The 27,560-nt window shown below is 39.5% G+C and overlaps 2 protein-coding genes across 4 annotated transcripts in view; both read right to left on the reverse strand.

Annotated features, from left to right (window-relative positions):
- ccdc88b (coiled-coil domain containing 88B) overlaps window positions 1-15,880 on the reverse strand; it is a 43,699-nt gene extending 27,819 nt beyond the window's left edge. For all 3 annotated transcript variants that reach the window (XM_034211894.1, XM_034211895.1, XM_034211893.1), the window contains exons 1-10: window positions 15,660-15,880; window positions 14,224-14,372; window positions 12,858-12,966; window positions 6,255-6,324; window positions 6,008-6,066; window positions 4,780-4,863; window positions 3,775-3,915; window positions 2,796-2,941; window positions 2,368-2,449; window positions 1,227-1,385 (exon numbers count right to left, since the gene is read on the reverse strand). In XM_034211894.1, coding sequence (XP_034067785.1) covers window positions 1,227-1,385; window positions 2,368-2,449; window positions 2,796-2,941; window positions 3,775-3,915; window positions 4,780-4,863; window positions 6,008-6,066; window positions 6,255-6,324; window positions 12,858-12,966; window positions 14,224-14,372; window positions 15,660-15,719 — 1,059 coding nt within the window. In that variant the 5' untranslated portion in view covers window positions 15,720-15,880. The remainder of the gene's footprint in view (window positions 1-1,226; window positions 1,386-2,367; window positions 2,450-2,795; window positions 2,942-3,774; window positions 3,916-4,779; window positions 4,864-6,007; window positions 6,067-6,254; window positions 6,325-12,857; window positions 12,967-14,223; window positions 14,373-15,659) is intronic.
- Window positions 15,881-17,742: 1,862 nt separating this feature from the next.
- On the reverse strand, window positions 17,743-22,731 carry rom1b (retinal outer segment membrane protein 1b). Its single transcript, XM_034211875.1, has 5 exons — window positions 22,582-22,731; window positions 21,244-21,486; window positions 20,545-20,732; window positions 19,799-20,045; window positions 17,743-17,994 (listed from the first exon to the last, which is right to left on the reverse strand). Exons 1-5 carry the CDS (start codon window positions 22,729-22,731, stop codon window positions 17,743-17,745), a joined length of 1,080 nt encoding a protein of 359 aa, XP_034067766.1.
- Window positions 22,732-27,560: the final 4,829 nt, after the last annotated feature.

Below are 27,560 nucleotides of genomic sequence, written 5' to 3' on the forward strand. Positions count from 1 at the left end.
TATTCAGAGCTTAGACAGATGATATTAAGAGCAAACATTTGCCAAGACAATCACATCGTGTGTCCTCTTCAGTGGCATGTAAGGACAATTTGGGTCTAATAATATCATGGCTAGCAGTTATAATACTTATTGCACACTGAGTTTAGGAAAAGATTATAACACAGCTGTAACAAAGTCAGACGGGGCAAGAAAAACAAGTAATTAGACGATCAGGCTGGTTGTAAACATGCCGATAGTCAAGCCAATTTTTCTAAAAAACTTAAACTTTAAACACAAAAAGTGAGCACACCCAAAATGCTAGTAATGAGCTAACTGATTTTCCCCTCGAGGCTTCCTTCTATTGATATCCTCACAGTCTTAGATCTTTGCAATTTACAAGTACTAGTAAAATGAAAATACTCTTGAAGTGTGTTTGGCTGGCTTTTTCTTTTGACACCTCGCCATGTCAACATCCAACATTAGCTCCGCTTGTTTCAACAATCACACAACAGTTCACTGTGAAATTGTGAAAAATTAATTATAAACCAAAATGCGAGAAATACATCATACCGCCAGCTAATGTGGGTTGTCACAGAGATGCAGTATGAAGCCAGAATAAATAAAAAAAGACTGAGAAGGTGACAGTGAGGACACTGCGAGGTGTTTTACAAGGATATGAGCACATTTTCTGCCTCAAAACAGTTATACTACCTCAGAATAAATGTCATTTGGGTGTAAAAGCTCCAATGACTGAGGACGTACTCCTGCTCTTTGTCAATGAAGCAGCTCCAGGCTTTACATCCTCACGACATCACACAATATAATCTCATACGCTGTCTTTGAGATTCAAAGTTGTTCATACTCACTCTTGATTGAAATGCTCAGGGCTGTGAGAGGGAATATATGGCTTTTAAGATAAAGTGGTACTTTACTTTACTTAAAATTATAATCTTACCCAGAGAAAGGTTTAAAGAGAAGGTCTTCTTGACCTTCACTGGTAATGTTCATAAGAGGTATTCACTTGCGAGAAGTGTGGGTGTTTGTGTGTATACATGTATAAATGCATTGTATGTTTGACTGTATTTGTGTATGTGAGATTGAAATATCCAACTTAATGCCAAAACAATTTGTATGTATTTCATGGTTGCAATGCTGCCATGCTGCTTGTTTTCTTTCTGCTGCGAATGACTGATTTAGAAGAATGCGTAGTGCATGAGTAGTCTGTGTTTGTGAAAATGTGTGTGTACCTTCAGCTGAGTGCGTGTGAGCTCCAGGCTGCGCAATCTGTGTTTACAGCTCTGAAGCTCAGTCTGGAGCTGCTCGGCCCGCGCAGCTCGCTCCCGGGCGCAGTCCAGCTCATCCCGCAGTGCACGCATGCCCCTCACCTCTCCCTGCAGAGAACGGTTCTGCTCTCACACACACACACACACACACACACAAACATGCAAGCACGTAGACACACACAAGCACCAAACCAGTGGGGATGAGGTTGAAGAAGGTTGTGAACAGATCTGGGCTGTGCAGTACAGCAAATGTTGACAAAGTCTAATGCAGGAAAAAGGAAGATATGTGAGTTTCTTTGACTGGGTGTGCAGCATGAGAATGATATGTCCTTACAAGGGTGTTAGGAAAAAAATATTTTGCTGCCTTCTTTTCTCCAAAATGTTAGTTTAAGGTGAACATTAGAACTAGGTTTAGATTCAAATTAGAATTCAAATTCATGAAATCAATTCAATTGTATTCATATAGCCGAATACAACAAATTGCACATCTTTGACAGGGGGCTTTAGAGTGTGTACAGCGTTCAAGGAAAAATACTCCAAAGATACCCCACAATAAACGAGGAAGACATTTAAGAAAACTCAAGCACAGCAACAGAGGAGGATTCTCCGAGAAAAGACAGACATGCAATGCTTGTTGTGTGTACATTTAAAAAAAAATTCTGTCCCTCTGAATCCAGGGTCAAGCTAAGCCACTCCTCTTCAGACCGAACCCAACTATCCATTCACCACCACCAGTGTCTAGACCCCGGGGGATTTCATCGGGTTGGTTCTCCCCTCCCGAATGATATTCCTGCACAACGGGGCCTAATCGCCAAAACTCCATTACATTCATTCGTGAATTCCTGGCAATAAATATGTATTCTTACATCAAAACCGTCTCTCCTGATTGAATTGTAGATGGCTGCTGTGTGTGTAGTCTAATTGCTGATGAATACATACATGACCTAAGAGGAATCCACTCATTGGCTATTAAAAGCCTCCTGTGTTTCGTGCTGTTGGCTGAACCATATTGTTTGCTCTTTTGCAAAGTCATTGTGTGTATCCAAAGCAAGAAGAATAACTAAATCAGAACAGCAGGTTTCAGTTTCCACGAGGCAGTGTTTACCTCTTTCTGAAGTTTCATGAGCTGTTCCTCCATGGTTTGAATCTCCATGTTGTAATCCAATATCTGATCACCTTTATCTTCCCTAAAACACAAGTTAAACAAAGCATCAAAATGCAATTACAACATTTTTAAAAACAGTATTTTACAGATACATTTGTTCCGTGTTACATTGGTTTATTAAATAAAAAAAGGGATTAGAGGAGATGATGTATCCTAGACATTTTAATTCGCCAACAGTGACCTTTGTGATTTAGTAAAAGCAGTGAGTACCTGATTTTTCCTCAAACGTTGCTGAGAAACAATGTATTTTTGTGCGACAAAATCATTTGCACATTTTTCATGTGACCTTTATTGTAACTTTAATAAAGGTTATCTTGAGTTATTTTAATCATGCACACACAAACACACTCACTCACAGACACACTCACAGTAGTTGTTTAAGACGCCGAAGTTTGGCCTTGCTGTCTGCCAGCTGGAGCACCAGACCTTGGGGTGGCTCCTCGCTGCGACCACCCAGGGGCACCGTGGTCGAGTCAGAATGGACCTCACGCTCCCGACACAGCTCTGCCATCCTCTGGGAGAGGGGATCAAATTAAGATTTGGAGAGAAAATGAGACATGCGAGATAAAATATGGGAGAATTACAGCAACTAAGAAGAGATTAGAAAAGGGAATTAACAAGTGTTGAATATTCAAAATGTGTTCGATAATGAGAAATAATGTCTGTTCATTTTGTACTGATTGTACGTATAGTGTCATTATCGTGTTTATACACCTCTTGGGTTTTAAACAATTTATTCTATAAAATGAGTTTTAAATGATTTTCTTTTTCGCTTCTGTTTTATTTGGTAACAATACTAAAATGAATGTTTCATCAGGGCTTATTGGAGTCAGTGGAAATGATTGGATCAAAATGTAATATCTTATGATTCTCTGATCTCATATTGAGATCAATTTGATTAACAGAGACCACAAATATATTTGTATTTCTGCATTAAAATTATTCTCATGTTTTGTGAGTTTGATTCTATCCTACAGTCTGCTCCCCTGAGATACCATATTTCTTCCCTTTTTTGCCAACAGGCAGAATTACAGCAACTGTGGGTGGTAAATAATTGCTTCAATCTGAATAAGAGCTCTGAGCAGCAAAAGAAACAAAATAATGATCATATATGTGAAACAATAACGTCCTGATGAAACAATCTACTTAACTATTCATGCTCCCTGTTTTATTTACCATTGGACAGAGCCTACTCTTATTCCCATAGTTTATGCTAAGCTAATCTAACTGGCTGCTGGCTGTAGCTTTATATTTACAGAAGAGACAAAATGTGGGATTTCTAGCTCAAGAAGAAGAAGCACATTCTCAAAAATGTCAGATTTATTTGTTATATGTGTGTATTTATACCTCCAGGTGTGTGTCTCTTTGTGCCAGCAGGCTTTGGATTTGTTTGGCCATGGAGCTGAACACCAGCTGTAAATCTGCACCTTCAAACTCCACCAGCTCCTCCCACCTCAGCGGCAGCACCATGCGAGGATCCTGAGTCACCTGCAGCAAGGACAGTTTCTCAGGTCACATGATAAGATAAATATGCGTCTGGGGAATCTTATATAAAATGACAGATCTGGGGACAAACAATCCAGGCAGCATGAATATCTATGTGAATACCAAGCAAAGAGAGAAAAAAAACAACTCACATTTATCTGGGAATGTGTCTGCTAGGGAAGCGTGTCCAAAAATGCCTGACTAATGCATGCAACACTAATGATTATGTAGACACGTTTGAAATCTCCCCAGGTGGAAGGCATATGAACAGCAAGTAGGGGGTGCATGCATCCACACAGGAAGAGCACCTCTCACTTCTGTGATTTATGAGGCCAAGAAACCTGGCACAAAAGAGCTGGTGGGCAACATGCTGTTACTGTAATTCAGACCCGCTGTTATTCAACATGCTGTTTTTGTAAAGCCGGCAATAATTCACAGGGGATATTTAAAAAATCAGGACATATTGGAGAGGATAGCGGAGAGGATAGCGGAGAATCACATAAAAAGATAAAAGAGAGAGGATGATTTGACCGAGGTAGAGGTGGAGAGGTGAACAACAGGGGTGGGGGATCCATCCAACGGTGGCAGCAAGGGGCACCCAGAGGTCCTTTAAAAGGCTGCCAGCAGAATAACAAGCAGCTCATTTTCACACTTACTGAAGCGCCAGGAGAAGGTATAATAGTGTCTCTCTCTCTGCCCAGAGGCCAGACAGAGAAGAAATTCTTTACCAAATCATATTTCTGAAAGAAAATCCTCTTAGCAGTGTCTCCTCTGGATAATATTTCCACATACTGACGGTCAGTCACTGAATGTGTGTCATATTTCCGGAGATGCTTGATTTGATAAATTTTTTGCATTTCAACGTACCTGCTGGATACAGATGGCAATGGCTGACTGCGTCTCAATGTCTAGAGACTGGATCTGCTGGATGAACGTCTCCTTCTCCTCACACTGCACACAGGGAGGAAATGAAGTTAGTGGTGCGTGTGTGTGTTAGATAAAAACACTGGGTATCTGTAAAACACACTATCCACCGTATAATCTAGAGTCATTTGACGATGTATTGATTGACTGAAATGTATTCCAATGAAATCCAAACAGTCAAAGTAAACCTTTTTGTCAATCATCTGAAACAGACAGGGAGATCGAAATGTTGTTTCTCACAATCCCGAGGAGTAGAAATAAAAATACATAAAGAAAATATGTACAGTAGTGCAAATGACTGTCCATAATGTATTCACTTTGTTAATAATACAAATATAGTTTCTGCTCTTACTCTGTAATAATGTGCTGCTTTCAGCTGTTTTATATCACAAATGTTTGATTGGTAAATAACTGGGCCTCCGGTGCTGCTGCTTGCAGCTTTTTGGAGAATCAGTCATCCAAACAACTTCACCCTCGATACTGCGCTTCTTTGGGTTCTTAGCAATACACCTGCCATATGTGAAGTCGATCACATGAAGTGATGTTCAGAAACCCAATGATAGACATACAGGCAGTTAGTCCTGCCTTTTTAGTTTGATTGTAAACTGACTATCTTTGGGTTTTTGGTCATAATAAACAACAACAAAACGTACTTTTAAGATTGAATAATTTAAAAAAGCGGTATTTTCATCTTTTATTATATATATATATATATATATATATATATATATATATATATAGTACGCAGGTTTTGGAATTACATGTACTTTTAGACAGATAGTATGAGAATTATAATGTATTTTCTTTACTTGTACAAAATACAAGTATGACAATTATCACAATTTGTATTCTTTAAAACAAATACTTTTTCCATTACAATAAATTGAAACACACTATCAAAGGAATTATCCTGTCATGTATTGTGTTGGTTGAGTAGAAAACTGGACCAGAAGATCTGGGGATCGCCTCAGTCATTAGGATTCATTAGGGGATTCATGGGGACCAAAGATAATCCATCCAATAATTATTTCACTCATCAAAGGAATCAAAAGATAGAAAGACCTTTGTAAAAAACTGAACATTTAGTACAAACTACTGGCTGTCCGTGGTTTCATTATGGTGACATTATCGACCTTGGGAAAGCATGATGGTCATGTGAGTGTGTGGTCACCTGCACAGCACAGCCCAGTAAGAGCAGCAGCAGTCGCCTTAGCTCCTCCACAGCTGCCTCTGAGGACACGGAAATAAGTGTCATCATCATCATTATCACCGTCATCTCTGCACCCCACCACCAGCCTCCCTGTCATTATCACCTTAATGTGTTTCGCAGATAGCAGAGATATGGACTCGTATAAAAAGTATAATTACTTTCTTGCTGCTGAGAGACATGGCACTGATAGGATCATGTTATCTTGTACCTGTTAGGGGGTCCTGCCCCAGAATGGCGACGTTTGGGAGAGGCATCAGTATCAACTGCTGCAGGTCTTCCTGAACAACAGAATAAATGCGAAGAGTTACGTAAGTGCTTTTACCTTAAGTGACCAACTGGCCCGTCCTGTCTGTCTACCCACAGCGAGGCTTGATAAAGGCAAGGCAAGGCAAGGCAAGTTTATTTATATAGCACTTTTCAACACAAGGCAATTCAAAGTGCTTTACAAAAAATGAAAGACATTAAGAAAATGGCATTTAAAATCAGTCATTAAAAAGAAAAGCTAATAAAAGAAACATTAAAAGAAAAAGTACATGGATAAAAGTTACAGTGCAGTCTAAGATATGAATAGTTCAATTAAACATTAAAAGAAAAAGTACATGGATAAAAGTTACAGTGCAGTCTAAGATATGAATAGTTCAATTAAAAGCAGCGACAAAAAGAAAAGTCTTCAGCCTGGATTTAAAAGTAGTCAGAGTTGCAGCGGACCTGCAGGTTTCTGGGAGTTTGTATAAACAACAACAGAAACATTTCCACCAGCCTCCTGCTGTTTGTGGTGTAAACAAAGAGCTGATATCTGATAGGATTAACTTTTAATTCACACTTCCCCACAACGAGTCATTGCACAAATTAGGATTATATATTTCAGTGTAGCTCACTCAAAGTATTCACTTGATGTAATAGCAAGATTGTTATTCTTGCAACACAATCAACAAACCCCTGACATGTTCTCTATGTCTTGTGGTTAAAGGATATGCATAATATGGGTAATGTGACACCACTGCAGGCACGGCATACTAACAATGTACAGAGTCACGAGTAGACGTCATGCACAACCCAGCAACAAACCACAGATTTCTACAGCAAACAAAAACCTACTGGAACCTGACAAGAATATAATCATGACTTTTTTGTTGGCTGATTTTGGCTTGTCAAACATGAATCAGTACTTGTCTGTTTGCTGACAGGTTACAAGGAATTGCATTATATAAAAGCTGAATGTATTATTAAATGTGTTTGTCCAACAGAAGAAAAAAATGTCCAGCACTAAAGTGTCCAGCTCAGAATATATTTGGGTCACAATAATTCAATTTACTACTCTTTTTCCTCCACAACAATTGTTTATGGTCCTGAATAATAAACCTCATACCCAGTCACTGAATGCTTTCTCTTTCTGCTATTGATTTTTACTGAGATGGTGTTCTTTATGGTTTCACCTGTCTGCTTTAATATAATTTATTTGATATAGTTATGTTTGAACACATTTTATTTCTGGCAACATCGCTAATTAAATAAGAACTCATTATTTTCCATTCAAGTGCAATTATTAGTAATATGAAACTCCAATCTACCAAAATGTTTGTAATGAGCTCCAATTTATAATACCTGCCTGCTCAGACTGTACCATGTTGAGTAGAGAGGTTGGTACAATTATAATTAATATTCTTCACTAGTTTTCACCAGCTTAGGTTTGTTGAAAGTAATGGGGAGAAACTGTATACGATTTCTACTGTAATTGTTTTTCTAGTGCTCTTTTCAAAATTGAATGTGTCTTTTTTTCATTTTTGTAAAGGTTTTTTTTTTAATCAACCTCTGCTTTTGATATTTAAACAGTTTGTTACAGTCCCCTAGACACTGTCTCATCTCTCCTGTGGGTTAGTGTTCAATACAGAAAAAACATTTCGATCTCCTAAAGTCATTAAAATTCCAAAATCCCCTCAAGGGAAAAGTCATACGATCTCTTGAAACTTTCTGTTTTTACTGTCCTGAGCTAGCAAGCATTTATAATGTGTTGAAGAGTAAATGGGAGATTCAGGACAAGCAGGATGTCCGCCAACACTGTGGTCAGCGTGTTTCATCGAGTTGTATTTCCTGCTTAAAGATCTTGGACGAATCCCCTGGCAGATTCTAAATGACGTTTAGTCCAGCTGGATGGCAGACGGCTCAGACTTCCCCTGTCCAGAAACCTGGCTATTCTGGCAGCAAAATCAAGTATTTGTCATGTGGACCTGCGGTGAGTTGCTCCTCCTCCTACTGTACATAACCCTATAACGCAACACCATAATAGTTCATCGTGAGGATGACTTCGCAAATAGAATTTCAGTCAATTAATCTGCCTGATACTTTATGACTTTACTAACTTGGCGTTCTGAACAACTTCCCTGTTAATTAAAAATGTTTCTGTCAAAGAGCCACACACTTTAGATGCTCCCTTAATGCCGCCAAAGCTTCTCCCTTCATAGTGGCTTTGTATTTGTTTGCAGTCAAATTTTTTACTCTTAAATTCACTTGGATTAAATCTGCCAGAAAAATAACTACAAAATCCTGTTTACATCCTCCTGTGACGAATCAGTGCGAAATCACCAGAAGCAGGTCACAGTTACAGCTCTCTCTGCTGCTTACTGTAATATATAAAGTGTACAGTGAGAAAGGCCGTGTACAAAGAGCCAGGCACTGCCTTCAGCAACATTGTGTGTGAGGTTGGCATCAGAAGCATGTGCAGCCAACCTGAAGTGTGTGATCCTTCAGGGTATGTAGAGTATGAGCCACTGCAGTTCTATGTTGGTCATCGTGCAGCTCATGGTTCATAATGCCAAACAGACTTCTGCAGGGATTAGCCAGAGTAAGAATTATAGAGAAGCTTGTTGTTGTTGTTGGCGGCATGCTAAGGTTATCGCATCATAAAGCCAAAACACATACATCACCATTTGGTACCAAAATACCCCCTGCTCAAGAAATATATTAATACTATGGGTAATACATGGTGCAATTATCCCTGCTGTGATATGAATTCCAGGTTAAGCACTTTATATATTTTTCATAATTATATCCCTCTGTGATTGTACCTCTGAAAATAATATAATGTTGCATAAAGAAGTCCTGAAATTTCATCAAGCTGCTGGCTGCAGTGCTGAAGAGAATTAAAGTCCATCTGCAACATTAGATTATCCAAATTCAATCTTTCTATCATAATAATAGTAATTCCACTTTATGTTGTTTCGATTGGCGCTCGTTTTCGATCCACCCTCAGACAATTTTGGTTTTCAAAGCTTCTGTTGGCTTTCCCGATATTTACTTTGCCTTTTTTTACAGTTGCAAACCGAATTCCATCTGCTGACTATTTTATGTCAATTCAAACATCCTTTGTTGATGTTTAGGAGCCTTCAAAATACCCCAGTGTATTAAGGACATAGATCTTTAAATGAAAAAGGTCAATACATTGAAGGCAAGAGACATTACAAATTAAGATTAACAGAAAGATGAAAACTAAGTGTCTCCATTCAGAGGCATAAAAAAGGCTGCTCAATGGAATACAATCCAGAGCACATGTGTCAAACTCAAGGCCCGGGGGCCAAATCAGGCCCTTGGTGGATTTAATTTCGGCCCGCAGGATAATTTCTAATTACTATTAGTATTAGATCTGGCCCGCCGGTATATTGCACGCACAACTTCACTCAATCCTGAGGATTTCCTCAGCTCAGAGCCTCACCCCAAACATTGACCCCAAGTATCTGTCTTGAACTAGCACCACCGAGCAGCAAACTGAGTTTCAATGGATGTTTCCTTCTGCACTTTCTTTCTTGCGACCACAGAGCATGTTTGGTTTTTCTTTGAGGGAAATAGTTTTTTTTAAGCTGTTGCTGGCCTGTGGAAAAATGTAATCATAAGAAATTACTCTGAAAAAGCTGCAGATAGAGCCATAAGAAATAAATGTAACTGATTATTTAATGTTTAATGTTTTTTTTATAGGCAATAATTTAAAATGTGTTAGTTCCAGGTTTAATATGTGCAATAAGTTCATTTCAATAAGTTTTGCAATAAACATTGAACCAGTCCGGCCCTCGACTAGTACCGATTTTTTTATTTTGGCCCACTGTGTATTTGAGTTTGACACCCTTGATCTAGAGCAAAACACAATAGAATATATTAAAAAAACAATCCAACAAAAAGAATAGAACAAATACATCAGAAACATTGAATAAAACAAGCAGAATGGAGTACAGACACGTTGCTTTTAAGAGACACTTAAGTACAGATAAACGTCTGTATATATTTGTATATGCTGTGAATGTGCTCTGCCTTCACGCCTGTATCATCTCCACAAACAGCTCACTATCTGTGGTATTATATATTATATTATTAGAGATTCAGCTGAGGTCAAAGCAGAGAAAATGAGGTCCTGCAAGGATGCAGACTGTTGCTGTGGCTAACACTCAACAAACTCACACACACAAAAGCGCTCAAACAAGCACACACAAGCACACACAAGCACACTTAAACATGTACACAGAAAATTCAAGTTAAAGGAAGGCAGCGAGAGGTAAAACCATGAGAATGTGGAACGAAACATCAACAGCAACAAAGGAAACTATTCTGAGTGCTCCAGGAGGTGAAAGTCTAGTGTTGATATGAGCTACCCAATTATCGCCAGTCTTTTTCTGCTCTAAGCTTTCAAGGGACATTAGTAATTCACTGAGAATTAAGAAGTGAAACCTTGTAGACCCGTGTTCTTATGTTGTGTGACAAGCCGGGCTGCGCATGTTCAGTCCACCTGATGAGCGCTTGGGGAGGTTTTTTTCTTTTGCTGAGAAAAGGAATCATCCTCCAGGGAAAGAAATGTGTCATTTCCCCCATGGCCACAGGCGCCTAATGCACACGTTATGAAATGCGAGATACTCATGTTTTATATGTATTCACTTTCCTTCCTCATCCCCCTCACAACTGCAGCTAAAAATTTAAGCTCGCCACTCTTCCACTTTTTCCTCACCCTGTTTGCCTGATAATAAGCAGGGACATGTCTGCTGAGAAATGTTCAGTGTTTCATCTTTTTTGTGTGCAAATGCTTTATCACCACGTGCATACACTTCTACAATATCCTCAAGCGAAACATTCACGTGCTAAGACTGATAGTTGAGCTTCATCTTGTCCTCTTGTTTTTAGTACCTTACAGCAAGACAACTGCTTCCCCAGCCCTCCTGCATCACCCTCTCTCCCTCGCCATTTGGTCTGGCCCTGAGTTATGCTTTAGCAGGATACTTTTTCGTACAAGACTTTTCTATTTATAATGAGCTGTGAGTCATTTCAGTCTATCCAAAAAAGTCCTTACACCAGTGTTTTTAAGTTGAAAATGCTAGAGAAAGTCAATAGGGCAATTAAATACTTTTTTTTAAATACATATCAGATGTGTCTCAATCAAGGACTGGATAATTTCCAAATGATCGAGTCTGTGCCTCAAGTTTGCCTCAGTATCACCTCTCTGTGTGACGACTTGCTTCACTGTTGAGATAATAATGAGAGCTTTTCACAAGGTATACAAATATCCAATTAGGCTTTGTGAAGGTTTTACTCACACAGAAATGTAAGTCTGGGACTCCAAGAAGTTGCTTTTACACTGGGTTTTAAATGGACAAAATAAACAATATATCATGTATTAATTGTGAGCTTTAATGGTCCTGGTGGATGGATTTTCAAGGCTAAATGTTGACCCTGTATCCAGCCTTTGTGCTAAGCCATAAGCTAATTGACTGCTGGATGTAGCTTCATAACTTAAACACAGATGAGAGAGTAATATCAATGTTCTCATCGAACTGTTGCAAGAACGCAAATATGCATATTTTGAAAGGAATTACTCAACGGACAATTTAAATTCAAAAGGAAAATAATTTAAGGTAAAGGTCCCGGACATTTACTAACATGTAAGATAGCAATGTTTTCAAGCTAATTCATAAAAGCTGTGAGAAATGAGGGATACAAATGGAAAAGTTTAAAATGTGACAAATGGCTAGATTTTTGGATTAGAAAACATTCATTTAAAATCTGTCAACTGCACTTAATTTGAGAGAGTTGTATTAGGATTTCTTGATGTACAATGTGTTGCCTTCTTAAAAAAACATTAGTAGATTGTTTGTCAACTTTGACAGGTGGTCTTTGTTAGCAAATGCTCACAAGCATACAGAAGTGTTTCTGTCTACCAACGAATAAAAGTGCAATATACAATCTTCCTCTGTTTTTGACTCCAAAATCTCCTGGGAAAAAATGATTTCCTCCTGTTATTGCAGTTGCATGCTTTATTTTGTTTACCAGCTAGTTGCTAACATTGTCTGCCATTTACTGCTGGGCACGTAGCGTATAATTGGGTTTATCACAAGCTTTCCTGCTGAAAATAGCTGCATGCTACACCTGGAAATGGGTTGATGAGAGCAGTGAGGGTGAACCAAAGGAGTAAAACAGGCTATAAAAACAAAACAATTAGCTAAAAGACATAAAAAATGTCTTGAGTGCTGAGGTGAACTGCAAAGTTGGATGACAATTCTCTATAGGTTAATCACTGAAATGAAAATAACTCATTTATTAAAAAAAAGTGTTAAAACCTCTTACAAAATCTAGCTCAGTAATAGAAAAAACAGTTCAAGTGCGTAATTGGACTGAAAGTGCATTAAACATTCAAAGGGTTTCTTCCTTTTGAGAGTGGAAATATTTAACACTCAAAAACTTCACATGTTGTGTTTATTTTCAGATCACTCCTCTTTTTGCTCCTGATTATCGAATGTAGCATCTTGATCTCACCCTTTCCCCTGTGACCCTCCCCTACCTGGTAGAAGGCTCTGATGTGTCGATTTAAAATAGAAAAGTTCTGGACCCTCAGCATGTGATCTTCTCTCTCGCTGCCGTACAGCCGCTCCACCTTGGGGTTTGGGTCTCTGAGACAAACACAGAAATACACAACAGCGTATTTAGTGGAGCTCGATCAAACAGCCCAGCACAACGTCTCTTCAGATGCAACAGCGCATTTAAACAGAGTGAATACAATTTTAATGAGCCAGAGAAGCAGGCTGTGAAACTCCACATGCAATTATTTGTTGACATAACGTAGCTTGGGACAGGCCAAATTAATCAGCTGTTCGGAAAATACAGATAAAGATCTTTTATCTGCTGAAAGAGAAAAAGGTTTTATTGAGCTGTAGATAAGGAATGCAGTGGCACTTACTAATAATAGGATGGCATGTATGCAGAACCTCCGTTCATGATTAGCCTGACATTTGTGGCAAACGTGAATTGGTCCTACTTTTATGGCATCACAGGTTGCAGAACAGTGCAAGGTTAGAAAAGATGAATGTAACATCAAATGTTATGCAAGTAGAGAATACAGCTGAGCTAAGAGTCTACAGCTGTGTGCTCTGTGAGCCTGTAATAAGCTAAAGGCCAATGATACCATGCTAACAACAACAATAACAACAACATACTGATGTTTAGAACGTTTGCCATGTTCTTCATCTTAGTTTAGCATGCTTACATTAGCTAGTGAGCAATAAACACAAACCACTGTGCTTTGTTTTTGCAGGTATTTGCTAATAAAACAAATTAAACACATTTTAATTGAAACATTGGCATGATAAAGGTTCTCCAAAAAATGATAACAATATATCCTGACAGCTATGACTGTGTCTAGAAAGTTCCGTGCCAATCCATCCAGAACATACATTTTATCGTCATGATTGCACCAGATGAAAACCAATGCATCACCAAACTCATAGGACTCATTCTCTGAGGAACATGAATGTGTCTGTGCAACGTTTCCTGGCAATCCATCCAATAGTTGTGGAGTTGTCAACATCCCTTAGTTAGAAATTAGTTATTTTTAATGTTGTTATATAGTTTTCCCGATATTGGATTTGTGTTTGATTGAAAATGTATTTGAGGGTCCATTTCTACATTGTGTAACTAAAAATAAAAACCCTTTTTTTGTTTTTTATCTTTAAGAATACTCGAGAGTATGAAACACAAATGGCTGAAAATGAACACTTCAGATTATTTTATTTGTATTATCTCAGAACAGTTCAAATGGGCCTTTTATTTGTATTATTGACAGGGAAATATCCTCCAATGTTTATGAAATTAGTTTGTGTCTATTGTATGGCTGCAAAGCAATTAAACAACAAAATCCTATTCAATCTTACATGACCCTCATGATCTCATTGAGGAAAATCCCATTGGTCAGCCTCATGTAACGATCCCGGGCACTCTGAGAACTTGAGTTTACTTCCATGTACTGGCTGTAGAGCGGGACGCCATCCTCCGTCTCCACCATCTTCTCAAACAACTGAACCTGGGAAAGACAGAGATCAATTATTAGTTCTGCTTGTGTGTATATGTGCGTGAGAGAGAAGAGAGAGAGAGAGAGAGGAGAGAGAGAGAGAGAGAGAGAGGAGAGAGAGAGAGAGAGATGAGAGAGAGAGAGAGAGAAGAGAGAGAGAGAGAGAGAGAGAGAGAGAGAGAGAGAGAGGAGCTAGAGAGAGAGAGAGAGAGAGAGAGAGAGAGAAAGAGATGCAAGCATTTTCCAACAGGAAGCTTCTTGAGTAGGTGCACCTGTCTGGACAGGTGGGATCTGTGCTCACACACTGGGAAGCCCTTCACAGTGACAGCCAGCCAAGCAGAACAGCAGCCAAGGTCTCTCTCTCTGTTAAGAAGAGCTGTGCCAATGCAAACTGCAGTATAATGAGGTGTATTCCCACCTGCATCTTCTAAAAACTGCACTATTGGTAAACAAGAGTTACAAAGCTGAAGTAGGTTCAGCTGATAAGGTGAGGCAGAGCAGCTCGAGACCCTGAGCGCATGACAGGGTAAACAGAGCGGCAGGGTAACTTACAGCGGGTGATGCCCTTCAACATATGTGAAGCAGGGTGAAAGCACTCGTGTCAGTGAATGACAGCATAGTGCCCCTGAGCAAAAACTAAACCTCTGCCAGCTGCAGGCATCCTGCCTACCTGACCTCTGACCCCCTCTTTGGAGTCTGGCAAAAATAAAGAGAGTATCCCTACAAGGTTCAGCACATTATCACATTATATCCTAAATACTGTTCATTGACCAGAATGTGAAAAACCCCTTGGGCTGATTGGTTTCCCATGTGGAAAGCCGAGCTGGAAATCCAGTCTGTGACAAATGTCCTCTGCTGATTTTTGTGAGTCCGTTTCCTCTTGAATACACTGTAGATAACTTTGTTTTATTTTCAAATACGAAACAGCCCAAGGACACGGAAGTGTCATGGCTTTCGGAGAAAAATAAAAGCTGGTCATTAAGAGGCAAGGGAAGCTGCCAAAAGGAGAAGTAGGCTGTTTGTTTTGCTGTACACAACAGCCAGAAAGCAGTATCCAGGCTATTTTTCTACAGCTATTCAAATCCTACATTTATATTTATTTGGGTGAATAGAACTGGAGAGCAGAGTGCTTTAAAATATACAATGTTATAAATATATTGTGACTTGACGTTTTATTGCATTACTGGTCATTGTCAAAGGCGGATTTCTGAACAGTTTCCACACACTCCTGTTTAATTCTCCTCTCACTGCCTCTTGAAATCATGACCTTTTCTACGCGATAAATGATAAATGACGTACCCATTGCGCCAACGCACTTTCCATGAATTCTTCTATTATCTCCATAATGTTTGAGTCCATTGTTGTGTTTCGAGAGCCGTGAGCCTACAGAGGATAGCTAATTAAAAAAAAACTATCAACAATGAGTATAAAATTGATGAGATAGAAAGACAATCCATCTTGCGTCAAGTGAAGTAGTTTGACATTTCTGCGGCCCTTCCCCTCCCTCGCTTCTCTTCCTCTCTGACTGTGTGACAGTTTCATTGCAAAACCACAACGGAATTTTCAAAACGCACATGTTGCTTTTTTTTGACGACATCCTTACACGCCCTCCACACACCGGCTAACACACAGAGATATATTTAAATACACAATATGACTAAAGCATACAACAACTACTAACCTGCATTGTGTGCAGATAGATACTTTTTGATTTGGACGCTGTGGAGAGTTGGGCCTACGTCCTGTTGTGCGATTTAAACACCATGACAACAAGCCTTATTGTTTATCCAAGAGATAAAACTTGAATGAATGTCATTTACACACGGCTTAATGGAAACGGTTTCTCCTCAATAATTCCGTGGTTTACAGGTGAAAATGACTTGGGCTTTGTACGATGTCATTACCTTTAAGTTGTCAGAGCTGTAGTGTTGCCAATGGCATGTCTACACAAATACAGATTTAAGCATTGTGCAATAGCGAGCTCTGGTGGTCTGAAATAAAAGTTCCTAATTTTTAAAAATAGTGCATTACATCATTATTTCCATAACAATATCTCTGGGGGGAAGTGTAACCAAGCAGCCCTACTTTTATTTAGGTGCTGCACATCCTGTACAGCTAACACTATTTTAGGAAATGATGTCTTTTTCTGCAGCAAAGTATGTCATTTTGCGAAGAGTTATTTTAGCTGTGTGATATCTAACCAGGTAGTTTATAGATGTATATCATGTTTGTGGTATGTGTACACAATAGAAGTTATCTTTTACTTAATTACTGGGAATCTTAAATTAGTATTCTGACTTTGAAAACATGTTTGTGTATTCATTGAATATATGAATTATATTCTATTTTCCATTTGCAAATGTACTATGCTTTTGGTCATCTTAAAAAACAGTAGGTAACCTTGTATCTCTCATTTTGCTTCTGGGATATTTATAATATCATAATTAAAGTTATATTTCTGAAAGACATGACCAAGCCTGAAGCCACACTTTCATCCTCACTTCTTAATCTGCTAGTTATGAATAAAACATTCAGAGGCCTTACTCTGTGATATGATTTTATTTAAGAAGAATGAGCAAACATTGGATGGCAATGGCAGACCACAATGATTCCTAATTTGCTAATAAAAAGCATTTAAAAACTGTTGTGCTTTATAAAATGTCTTCCAACATGTTGTATCAGTGTGTCGTTCCTGTCCCTGTATGACAGTGTGTTCATGTGTGCTGCAGATATCGCTTGTGCAGCAGTTCTTGGATTAACCACACCGGGATTATCCGATTGATGAGCTGCCAGAATAGACAAGATGACAGTTTATAGTGCACCACACTCACTAACGCATATACACACAAACACACTTACACACACTTAATCCAACTCTCCTTGCTGAACTCAGATAACCCATACTCAGGGGAATTCACTTTCGGAAGCCGACACAAAGCAGTTAAAAACTTCTACCTTTAATATATAATTAATGCCCCATTTTAACAGGTTCCTAAGCCTTTCATTGCAGTTAAGTAGTTAGCAGTCGAAACTTGTTAGATATATCTGTGAACTCTACATCCACTTAAACTGATTACATCCTCTTCTAGGTACAATGTAAAGAACTATACATCTCCTGAACAGATTATTCATTGGCTACACATTCATGAGTCCTGCAGAGGAGATGTTCATCTCTGTGCAGCGCCCGATAACACTCTCTTTTTGTTGTCTTTTTTTGGCCTTGTTTGAGGGAGTTGCTACTGCTGCAATGGTGGTGTGTAAATCAAGCCTAACGTGTCAAAACCCCACAGGTGTTGTAACCACCATCTGCCAACTCACACATCCAAGAAACCTCAAACACATCCCTTCCTCCTCAGCTCATATTTAAAAACAAAAATCCCCTCTAACTGGCAGGAGTTGGGGACGCTTCCTTCTCCGCTTTCTCTAAGTCTGCATCCTCAGATGACCCTTCGGTGGCGATGGGGTCAACCAGCCAAAACTGTAGCATGATGAGAGCTTTGACTTTGAGGTCCTCCATAGTTTCCTTAACACCTTTCTCCAGGAGGAAACCATCACTCTCGCCCTCTGGGTCCTCCAGAGCCATGATTCCTTCCACCGCAGTCTGCAGGTACCGCATGCCCAGAATCACTGACATCTGGAGAGAAAGAAACAATTAAAAAAATGTAATTTGCCCCCTAATGAAATGGTCAAATGGTTTTATAGTATCACATAAACTGAGGTCCTTAGAACCAACACGGTCATTTCAATTTCTGTTTGGCTGCATGATTGCCAGCATGAAGATGATGTAGTGTAAACTTGAATCTGTATTAAACAATATTCAAACTTGTATTGAATAATGAATTAGTCTGACCTATTTGGCAGAGAAAAATGGGGTCTTTTAAATTGTTCTCATTTCAAATGTATATTATATTACAGGGCTGATAATCCATTAACGTTTTAAGGTTAAATGTTAATGCTAAATCAAGAGTACTCTATCTTGTAAAAAGTGAAACATATGGTCCAACAAGCCTTCCTTGCTTCCACGCTCATACAATACCTTACAGTAAACAAAGTTGGTTCACATTCCCAAAGCTTTGACAGTAAACACTTCTGTGGACCAACTAAAGCAAAAATAAATATGATGACCCAAGTTCCCATCGGCGAAAACACGTGGGTTTGCTGTCCTGGCTCCAAGATGGTGGAATGAGCTCCCCATTGACATCAGGATGGCAGATAGCTTACACATCTTCCGGCGCAAACTGAAAACTCATCTCTTTCGACTCCACTTCGAGCGTTAGAACTATTAACGAAGCACTTTTATACTAATAAAGGACTGGCTTACCTAAAGCCAGTTGAGTAGCACTTGAAATGTTTGGCTCTATGAAACCTGATGTACTTATATGATTCTGTTTTCTTCAAGGTTGTGTCTTCCTGGTCGAATGTACTTATTGTAAGTCGCTTTGGATAAAAGCGTCAGCTAAATGCAATGTAATGTAATGTAATGTCCTGTACAACATCCTCAAGGATCCACACCACCCGGGTAACGAGCACTTTGTACGGCTGCGCTCAGGCAGGCGCTTCTGTACCATGTCTTCCCAGACAAACAGACTCAAGTTCAGTTTTTTTCCCAGGGCCATATGTGCACTAAACGCTGCTAATATTTAAATTATATAAGCCTTCCGTGCAATACGAGGGGAATCGTGCAATTTAATTTATTATTTATTTATGTACATATTCCCTATCATGTCTATTTAAGTCCCATTTATTGTTTTTATTGTTTTTATAGTATCTTGTTGTTTTTATATTGTCTTGTTGTTGCGTGTTGGCACCTTGAGTTTATTGTAATTTCGTTGTACCTGTACAATGACAAAATTAAAGATCTATCTATCGATCTATCTATCGATCTATCTATCGATCTATACTAAGTGTTAGCTCATTCTTCTTCTTCCCTCTTTGTTTGATCTCAGGGCTACATGTTTCAAATAAGTTTTAGTTTTGTTCTTGGAAATTATTATCAGACATTATCTACAGCTCAGGTTGAGGCCTCACTGGCGAGGTTGTGTGTAATGATGCAAACCATGTTGTCCTGTTCCAGCCCGAGGCCCTGTTTGTTATTTTAAAGAGAATGTGCCGTCAATACTGTCACTTGGCAAAGAACATGTTTGATTAGAAAACAGAAATCAATGTCTCAGTGAGGTCTGTGTGTGTGTGTGTGTGTGTGTGTGTGTGTGTGTGTGTGTGTGTGTGTGTGTGTGTGTGTGTGTGTGTGTGTGTGTGTGTGTGTGTGTGTGTGTGTGTGTGTGTGTGTGTGTGTGTGTGTGTGTGTGTGTGTGTGTGTGTGTGTGTGTGTGTGTGTGTGTGAGCAACCATTAACATCACAGTCCTGTGTCTTGAATACAATTAAATTATCTGTCTCAATTCTTTGAAGAATAAATTAGGTGTATCATCATGTTTCCCACCTGTATCAGGATGACTGACAGCACACCTGGACCGGTTGAGTTCATTAGCTCCATGTAGTAGTCGGTCAGAGCCTGCCTGCAGCCACGGCTGTACAGGTTGAGTTCTTCGGATTGGTACTCGTAGTTGAAGTGGGCGTTGTTGTCCGTCAGGGTGTAGCGCAGGCAGGGGCGAGGGGAGGAGGGGTTACAGCAGCTGAACGGAACACCATCCAACAGGTAACGGCCGTCCACGTTACTCCGGATACGACTGAAGACAGAGGCGGGAGGTACAGTGAGGAAACAGATTAGAAAACAACATAAATACGAGAAGACGAATACATGAAGAAAGATAGTTAAAGGCCTGACATTCAGCTCAATGCACACTTCACATTAGGGAGGAATGAGCAGTGCAGGCGTCATCATGCCATAACCTTTCTGTTGACTCATTCCTTTTCACTTACTTAATCTTTGACCAACCTTCCTCCGCTTGCTTCATGGCAAACCCTTTCATCCATTTATGTCATTCTCTTCAAAAGTAAAGGCCAGCTCTATTTTTAATGCACTCTACCTGCACACCATTTCCGTTGTCCCCCATCCCCTCTGTAACAGAATGTTTGACCTTTTGGATGTGAAGTCTACTAATCCTTCATTCATCTAAATGTATTCTTTCTTTCATGATGATTATCACTCATCCTTCAAGTTTGTTTTTCTTTCATCCTCTTGCCTCCCTGCATCTCATAACTTTCTGCTCCCTGTGATTCACTCACTCCTTGACGTCCTTGGAGGTGAAGTTCAGGTATCTGCTGCTGACCCACTGAACTTCAAACCAGTCCTTGAAGTTGTTGTTTCCACAACAGCGAAACTCCATCTGCAGACGATCAATGGTTTCTTTCTGGTAACAACGGCCCGGCACGTCTGTGTCCTTGTAGAAGCGAATGCCATTCCTCAGGCCCACCTGACAGCAGAGAGATTGTATAGAGAAAAAAGAGGGAGTTTTATCTGAGAGGTTTTTTACGCCACTGTATTTCAGACATGCTGTTTTCTTTTCTATACACTTATGATATGTTCAGTCAAATATGAAACCTACTACTACTACTATTTAAATAATTAATTGACAACCTCCAAAGATTTTAAACCTCATTTTGAGTTGATGGATCAATGCAAGAGTGATGGCTTTTGCATTCACCGTTATACAATGTGGTTAATGTTTTCTCAAATATTGATACATTTTGTTTGTAAGATTTTGTTTCCTTTTCTTTTATTATCTACATCTATCTTTTAAATTATTATCTGCCATTATTGCTCACTTTGCATGAATGTGAGAAAACCTTTTTTCTGCAGCTGAAACTCTTTAATCTTTCAGCCACAGCAGCTGAGGTTGAAACCAGTTGTGGGACTTTCCAACAAGTGCATGCTGACACCCACTCTCCCCATTGACCTGTCCCCCTCCATTCATAGTGACCCACCTTCAGGGACTCCTCCAGGCGTCCCTGCAGGGCGAAGCTGAGCGCCACGACAGAGATCAGTAGGCAACAGAGCACTGCAGCTACAGCAAACCAACCCAGCAGGAGAACTTTCCAACGAGGGAAGCGGGTTGCATCTAATGAGTCTTGACACACACAACTGGCAACCCAGTTGGTGCCGATGGAGGCCAGGCCCACTATAATGAGGATGTTGGGCACCACGTGGATCTCTGTGTTGTCCATCACCTCAAGAAAGAAGAGCACAGTTAGAGATAATTACATACAAGAGCAGCAGCCAACTGCAGGTCACGTATTCATTTCCTCCACACACTTTAGCAGGTAATAATCCTGCATTCAATTAGCCTTATCTATTCTGAAAAGATGACCTTGGCACCCAAGAGATTCAATTAGGTGCTGATATACTGGATCGAAGGCTACTATGGCAATATGATGACACATTTTGATTAATTACCCTGGCTACAGCAAAAGTCAATTATAGACGGAGTTTATCATTGGCTGAGCTTTTAGGGGCCTGTCAGCGATAAAGCACCTTTGCCCCATTGTTGTTTTTAAATTACCATTAAGTTACTCAGGCCAATACTGACACTATTCAACACAATCAGTATGTAACATCTATCCAGCAATATGTGAGTTACAGATGAAAACTGTGATTTTGCATGCAGAATACTCTACACACAATCTGTCTAAACGTTATATTTGTCTCACATACATAAAAAGGGTTAAGCTCTTGTGAATCATTCTGTAAGATTCTTTCTGACATTATTGCTCTCATCTAAGCCATGTCGACAATAACTCAATAACATTTGCTACACAACTAACTGGTTGTGTGTTCATTGCCTGCGGGTTTCCTTTGCAACCTACAGGATGTCAATGCAGGCAACCTATCCAAATCAATTTGGTCAATCTAGCCCGGTGACCAACAGGTCGAAGACATGAACTTCACCTACGGGTCCGTTAACTAACTTCAATACACATCGAGCTCCATTGACTTTGGAAAAAATTATTTTTCATAACAGCTTTTTAACACCCAACGTGCTCACAACTTAACATGCATGAGTGTGCATGAGTGTCACTGTTTGAATGTTTACACAAGTAGTGTGTGTGCTGCGTGTTTGTATTGTGGATTAAACTCTAGAGCTAAGTTTAAATAAAAGTCACTGATAAGCGGCAGCACAGCAGACTCACTAAACAACAAAAAGGTCTGAAAATATAAACATATATTTGTATAACTTTGAATAAATTCATGCTATAGTTTTTAAACTTGGCTTTCTTGTTTTTAAATTGACATTGGATTATTTGTGTGGATATTGCCCTCTCTACCTCGTCTCTGCGTAGAAGCTCCATCTTAAGATAAACACCCAGACAAAAGATGATGGCCCCCCATATCACCGCCGTCCAGGACAGCAGCCACAGACCCTGGGCCAGATGCACCCGCCGTTGCTGGGTGAACTTTATCTTCAACAGCACCATAGCTCACTACCATGCAATAATCAACACAAAGACAGGAGAGAAAAGTAGGGAGTTCCTGCAATGATGGTCAAAAGATGAGTATCATACAGAAGAGAACAGCTGCATGAAGAGTCAAATCAAACAGTGGAGGTAGTTTTCTATGTTGAAGAAACACAGCGGTCAATGCAGGTCTGTCTTCATTATTTGGTGAGTTATTATAAGGTTGAGCTCATCTTAGTTGTTCCTGGATTAGCAGGTAAATCCCTAAAATGGTAAAGGGCACAATCAACCTTGGAAGATAATCCAAAAGTTTTTCTTCGGATGCTGAAATTGTTCCAAAAGATGATATATAATCAAAATCAGGTCAACTAAAAAAAAAAGGGATATAATTGTCAAATAATGAAAGATAGAATGAGTTATTCCTTTTTCCAGAGATGAAATTTTTTCCTGCGTAGCTTTCACATTGCTGAGGTTCCCCTTCAAGCTGATTTCTTCTTCTTGACTTGATGTTGCTTTTGATGGCGCCCCTCAAGGACCTCCTAAACCGCGGTTCCCATGACTGGAGGACACAGAAACTGGTCAAAGTTGAGAGTTTGGAGCCATAATCCCCCTAACGGAGTCTCTTGAATCCTATTAAAGTCCAGGGGCCAATAGGAAAACAGGTCAGTGTCTGATCAGCAAACTTGTCCTGATAGACACAAAGTATGGGAGGGACAGTTGTTACCTGAATCCCTTCCGCACAAGCTGGATGCCTGCCTCAGGGACAGAATGGATATTATAGCTGAGGCTAAATGGAGGAAATATAATGAAATCTGGGAGTGTGGGAAAATGAGAATCAAATCTAAGTCACTGTGAGCATTACTGAATGTGTTGTATTGTGTAATGAGGTAAATGTATGCAGTAAGAACAGAGGGATTAATTCAAACGGGCCCAAAAGTCCCAGGTTTGACATCAAACACTGGAAAATGTTCAGTGTGGGAAGAAGTACTCAGATCATTTACCTAAAGGGATAGTGCACCTTCAAATCATGAACACATGTCTTTCCTCCTGTAGTGTTATTTATCAATCTAGATTGTTTTGGTGTGAATTGCAGTGTTGGAGTTATTGGTCAGAGATGTCTGCCTTCCCTCTGATATGAACAAACAAGATGTTACTCGGTTTGTGTTACTCAGAGGGCAAACATATACATTTTAATCCACAGACTGTGTTGTGAGCAGTTTCATGTATTCTCCTATTAACACCCAACTGAATATAACTTGATGACTAAATTACGAGAAAGCTCACATATACATGTGATATATATATATATATATATATATATATATATATATATATATATATATATATATATATATATATATGATTCATTTATTGACTGAAAATAACTGAATATTGATATGCTGTCAGGGATTTTGTGGAGGATGTTAGCAGAGGCTCGTTCATAAAGTTGAAGTAAGACCATTTGGAGGAGACCTGCATGTGATTAGATGCATGTGAGTGCAATAGAGGGAGGATGGTGGAGCTGGATCAATAGGATTAAGCTGTTATTAAAAAGTATTTATGACAGCCTGAGTCACAGCAGCTAGTCAGGATGAAGCCAGTTTTGTATTCCCAACTATAACAACCAAACACGGAAACTATGTATATTAACTATGAAATATTACTCCTATGATGTATGACAAGAACAAGAGAACAAGAAATGATGAAGAAAGAACAGACGTCTGTAGTCTGACTTAATGTATTAATTTAAGATTAGGCATTTTTATTGGTAGAACAGCCATAAGGATACATGGAAATAATACAGTGGTGTAGACTATATCTATAACTGTATAATACATAGGATTACATTTACACTGATGAGGGATAGGGCCTCTATAAATTAACATAACACCAACGTGTTGCTGCTGCACTTTTTCACTTTTGTTCTGCCCACTAGATCAGCTTTAAACATCTAACCCATATGAATGCACTAATTAAGGGCTTATACATTTATGTATCATATATACAAACTCAAAAAAAGATTTAGACATTTTATACTAATTTAAATTGTCACATAAATCAGTAAATAATGTTATACAATTATCTTCATATCAGCTCACCTGCATTTGTGTATCTGACCTCTACATGCGTTACTTATCACTGCCTACACAAGTTATTTCTTAACAAATATCCAGTATATCTCCCTGGTTGAACAATTATTGCTTAAAATACAAATTACACTTTTTTATAATGGTACAACAGGCTTTTTTAAAGAATGACTATAGACTATGTATATTTTGATACTCAACAGGGACACTGAAGACAACATTTGATTGACATCTTCTTTGTTCAATTAAGGGAAATTAGAGGACAAGAGAATATGGGAATACACAGTAAATGCATTATTTAAATCATTTAAATGGAAGTATATTCATAAAGCATACTTTGAAAAAGTTTCTCATTAGTGTATTTATCTACTCTACTACTGCACGTTCACATATTTTAACTACATTTTAGCATTTAAAGTAGTCAGTTGTTTTTCACTGTGGACTACACGTTTTTTTTCTTAATATAGACTATTTTTTTGCATCCAATAAAGTTGTACTTCAAATGTTGGCAACTCTTATGCTTCAGCATCGTGCAAAGACTTTCCTTATTATTCCTCTGGTTTATAAAACCCATCAAAGTATATCTAAAACGTACATATACAAGCCAAAAATAACAGATTTCTGGTATTTTGGGGTCTTGATAAATGACATCTAATAACAATGACTTACATATTTCAATGCAATAACACAATCATATAGGCTACATTGGTCCTGCCCTGTTGTTGGAAGCAGTGGCGTAGCTGTGGGTGGGCCCGGGTGGGCCTGGGCCCACCCACATGCATGTCTGGCTCACCCACAGCCAATCAGCGCTTCATAGCGCAGAGCCCGGGAAGCCCAGAAGAAAGTGCCACAAACTGCAGTTCATCTAGTGGCCGACAGGGGATGGATGCAAAAAGGAGCAATTCCCATAGACCCCCATGTTAAAATGCCCAACTTTACAGCAGAAATAAACATGTTTCTAGCCTGGATCCAATAAAACGTATTCTGGATATAGTTAGATTCCACCTTCATGACAATGGAATAGGGAGTGCATTTTTTTACCGTGAGTTTTTATAGTAAGTAAAGTAACTTTTGCCGTGAGTGAATGAAAGTATTATTTCTTCTTGAGGTCTGCAGTTTAGCGTGTACACATTTGCTGAATATGAAAACACTCAGTGTGTGCCCACTGTGCGACTGTCAAGGATAAACAACCTGTGGCCCCCGATATATGTCATATGTATTATTGCTACACAAACATTACATTGCAGTTTAAGTGTCGCCAACTCCGTTTCTAATATGCAAAAAGACAGCAAAATGCGTCTGATTATTTTGAGTATTTTAGATCTTTCCAATCCAGACAAGAGATCTCTCTCCCCCGTCTGTGTGCGAGGGGCCGGGGCAATTTACACACACGCAGCTGCTACATGCAGCAACACACACACACGGAGGAGATGGCGGAGAGAACGCGCTCCGAGGTGTGGTTAAACTATAGCCGTGTCGATGTGGACAATACTCGTTGCCAAAAGTGCAATAAGAGTTTAGCATGTAAGGGCGGTAACACGAGCAATTTGTCTAAACATTTAGCAAAAGTGCTCCACATGCAGACGGAGGAATGCACCGGGTTCGACTGTCTTTCTAGCAGCTCTGTAGCCCCATCCACGAGTAACGTTTCCACGTCAGGTGTTATGTATGCTAGAAGCAACACACGAGTTAACTCCATTATACAAACATGGGTTAATGATTAGAGGTAACTGAGTTATTTATTTTGTTAAAGTTTCAGCTATTCTGTTTACAGTTCTGTCATCAGATTATTTAATACGATTTGTTAAAACATTGTTGTTTCTTTTGATGTGAAATATTATGTATTTAATTTAAATAAAAAGCAATGTTAGATTTGTTCACAATTTGTTTAGTTAGTTTACCTTATTTTTCTCTCCAAAAGAACCGAGAAAAGTAATGTTAAAGGACCGGATCGATAAGCGCTATCGTTAAAAGTAGTACCGTTAAAACCTTAACGATACCCATCCCTATGTGGATGTCAGTTTTACACACATTCTGAGGCCGCCGTGCCTATGTTTTTTGTTTTCACTGCTAATTTATGCTTATGTTCTATTAGTGCATTAAAAAATCATTAAAATCATTAATGAAGTTTCAGCTCAGACCCCACGCTTAATATGTCTCCCCCTGGCCCACCTACATTTCTCCAGGCCCACCCACACAATAATTCCTGGCTACGCCACTGGTTGGAAGACATTTTCATTCAGCCCCTTTGCCTCTTTGTTCCCCTCCTCCCGCCTCCTTATGGGGCTGCAGCTGCTGCAGGAAGTCATCCAGGATCTGCTGGGCTGACACGGCGGTCACATCTACAACGTCCTGCTCCAAACGCGTTACCTTTACCCCTGCATTCGCAGCCCAGCTGTCCCCACCCACATGGGCCGGCTGGAGGTTGGGAGGGGTGTCAGTGTGGTTGGTGCCCAAAGCAAGCTGCTGTTGGCTATGGGGATATTGAGGCTGTGGCCTGGCAGCATAACTGGCAGCCATTTTTTTATAGATAGCAGTGCTGATGTCAGCTACAGAGAAAGGTGGGCTGTGCCGGGACTCGTGCTGAGCAGAAACACTGCTTTCAGTTCCTGTTGTTGCCCCCCCCTGTTTAAATGGTATGAAGGCTGTGACCCTCTTTGGAGCTGCCTCTGATTTCGTCAACCAATCATTGACTGCTTCCTCCACTTTAGGCGTGTGTGATTGGCACCCTGCCTGCAGGGAGGCGACAGGTTGGCTGATCGG

This window comes from Gymnodraco acuticeps, unplaced genomic scaffold (genome assembly GCF_902827175.1).
Source record: "Gymnodraco acuticeps unplaced genomic scaffold, fGymAcu1.1, whole genome shotgun sequence".
Classification (NCBI taxonomy): Eukaryota; Metazoa; Chordata; class Actinopteri; order Perciformes; family Bathydraconidae; genus Gymnodraco; species Gymnodraco acuticeps.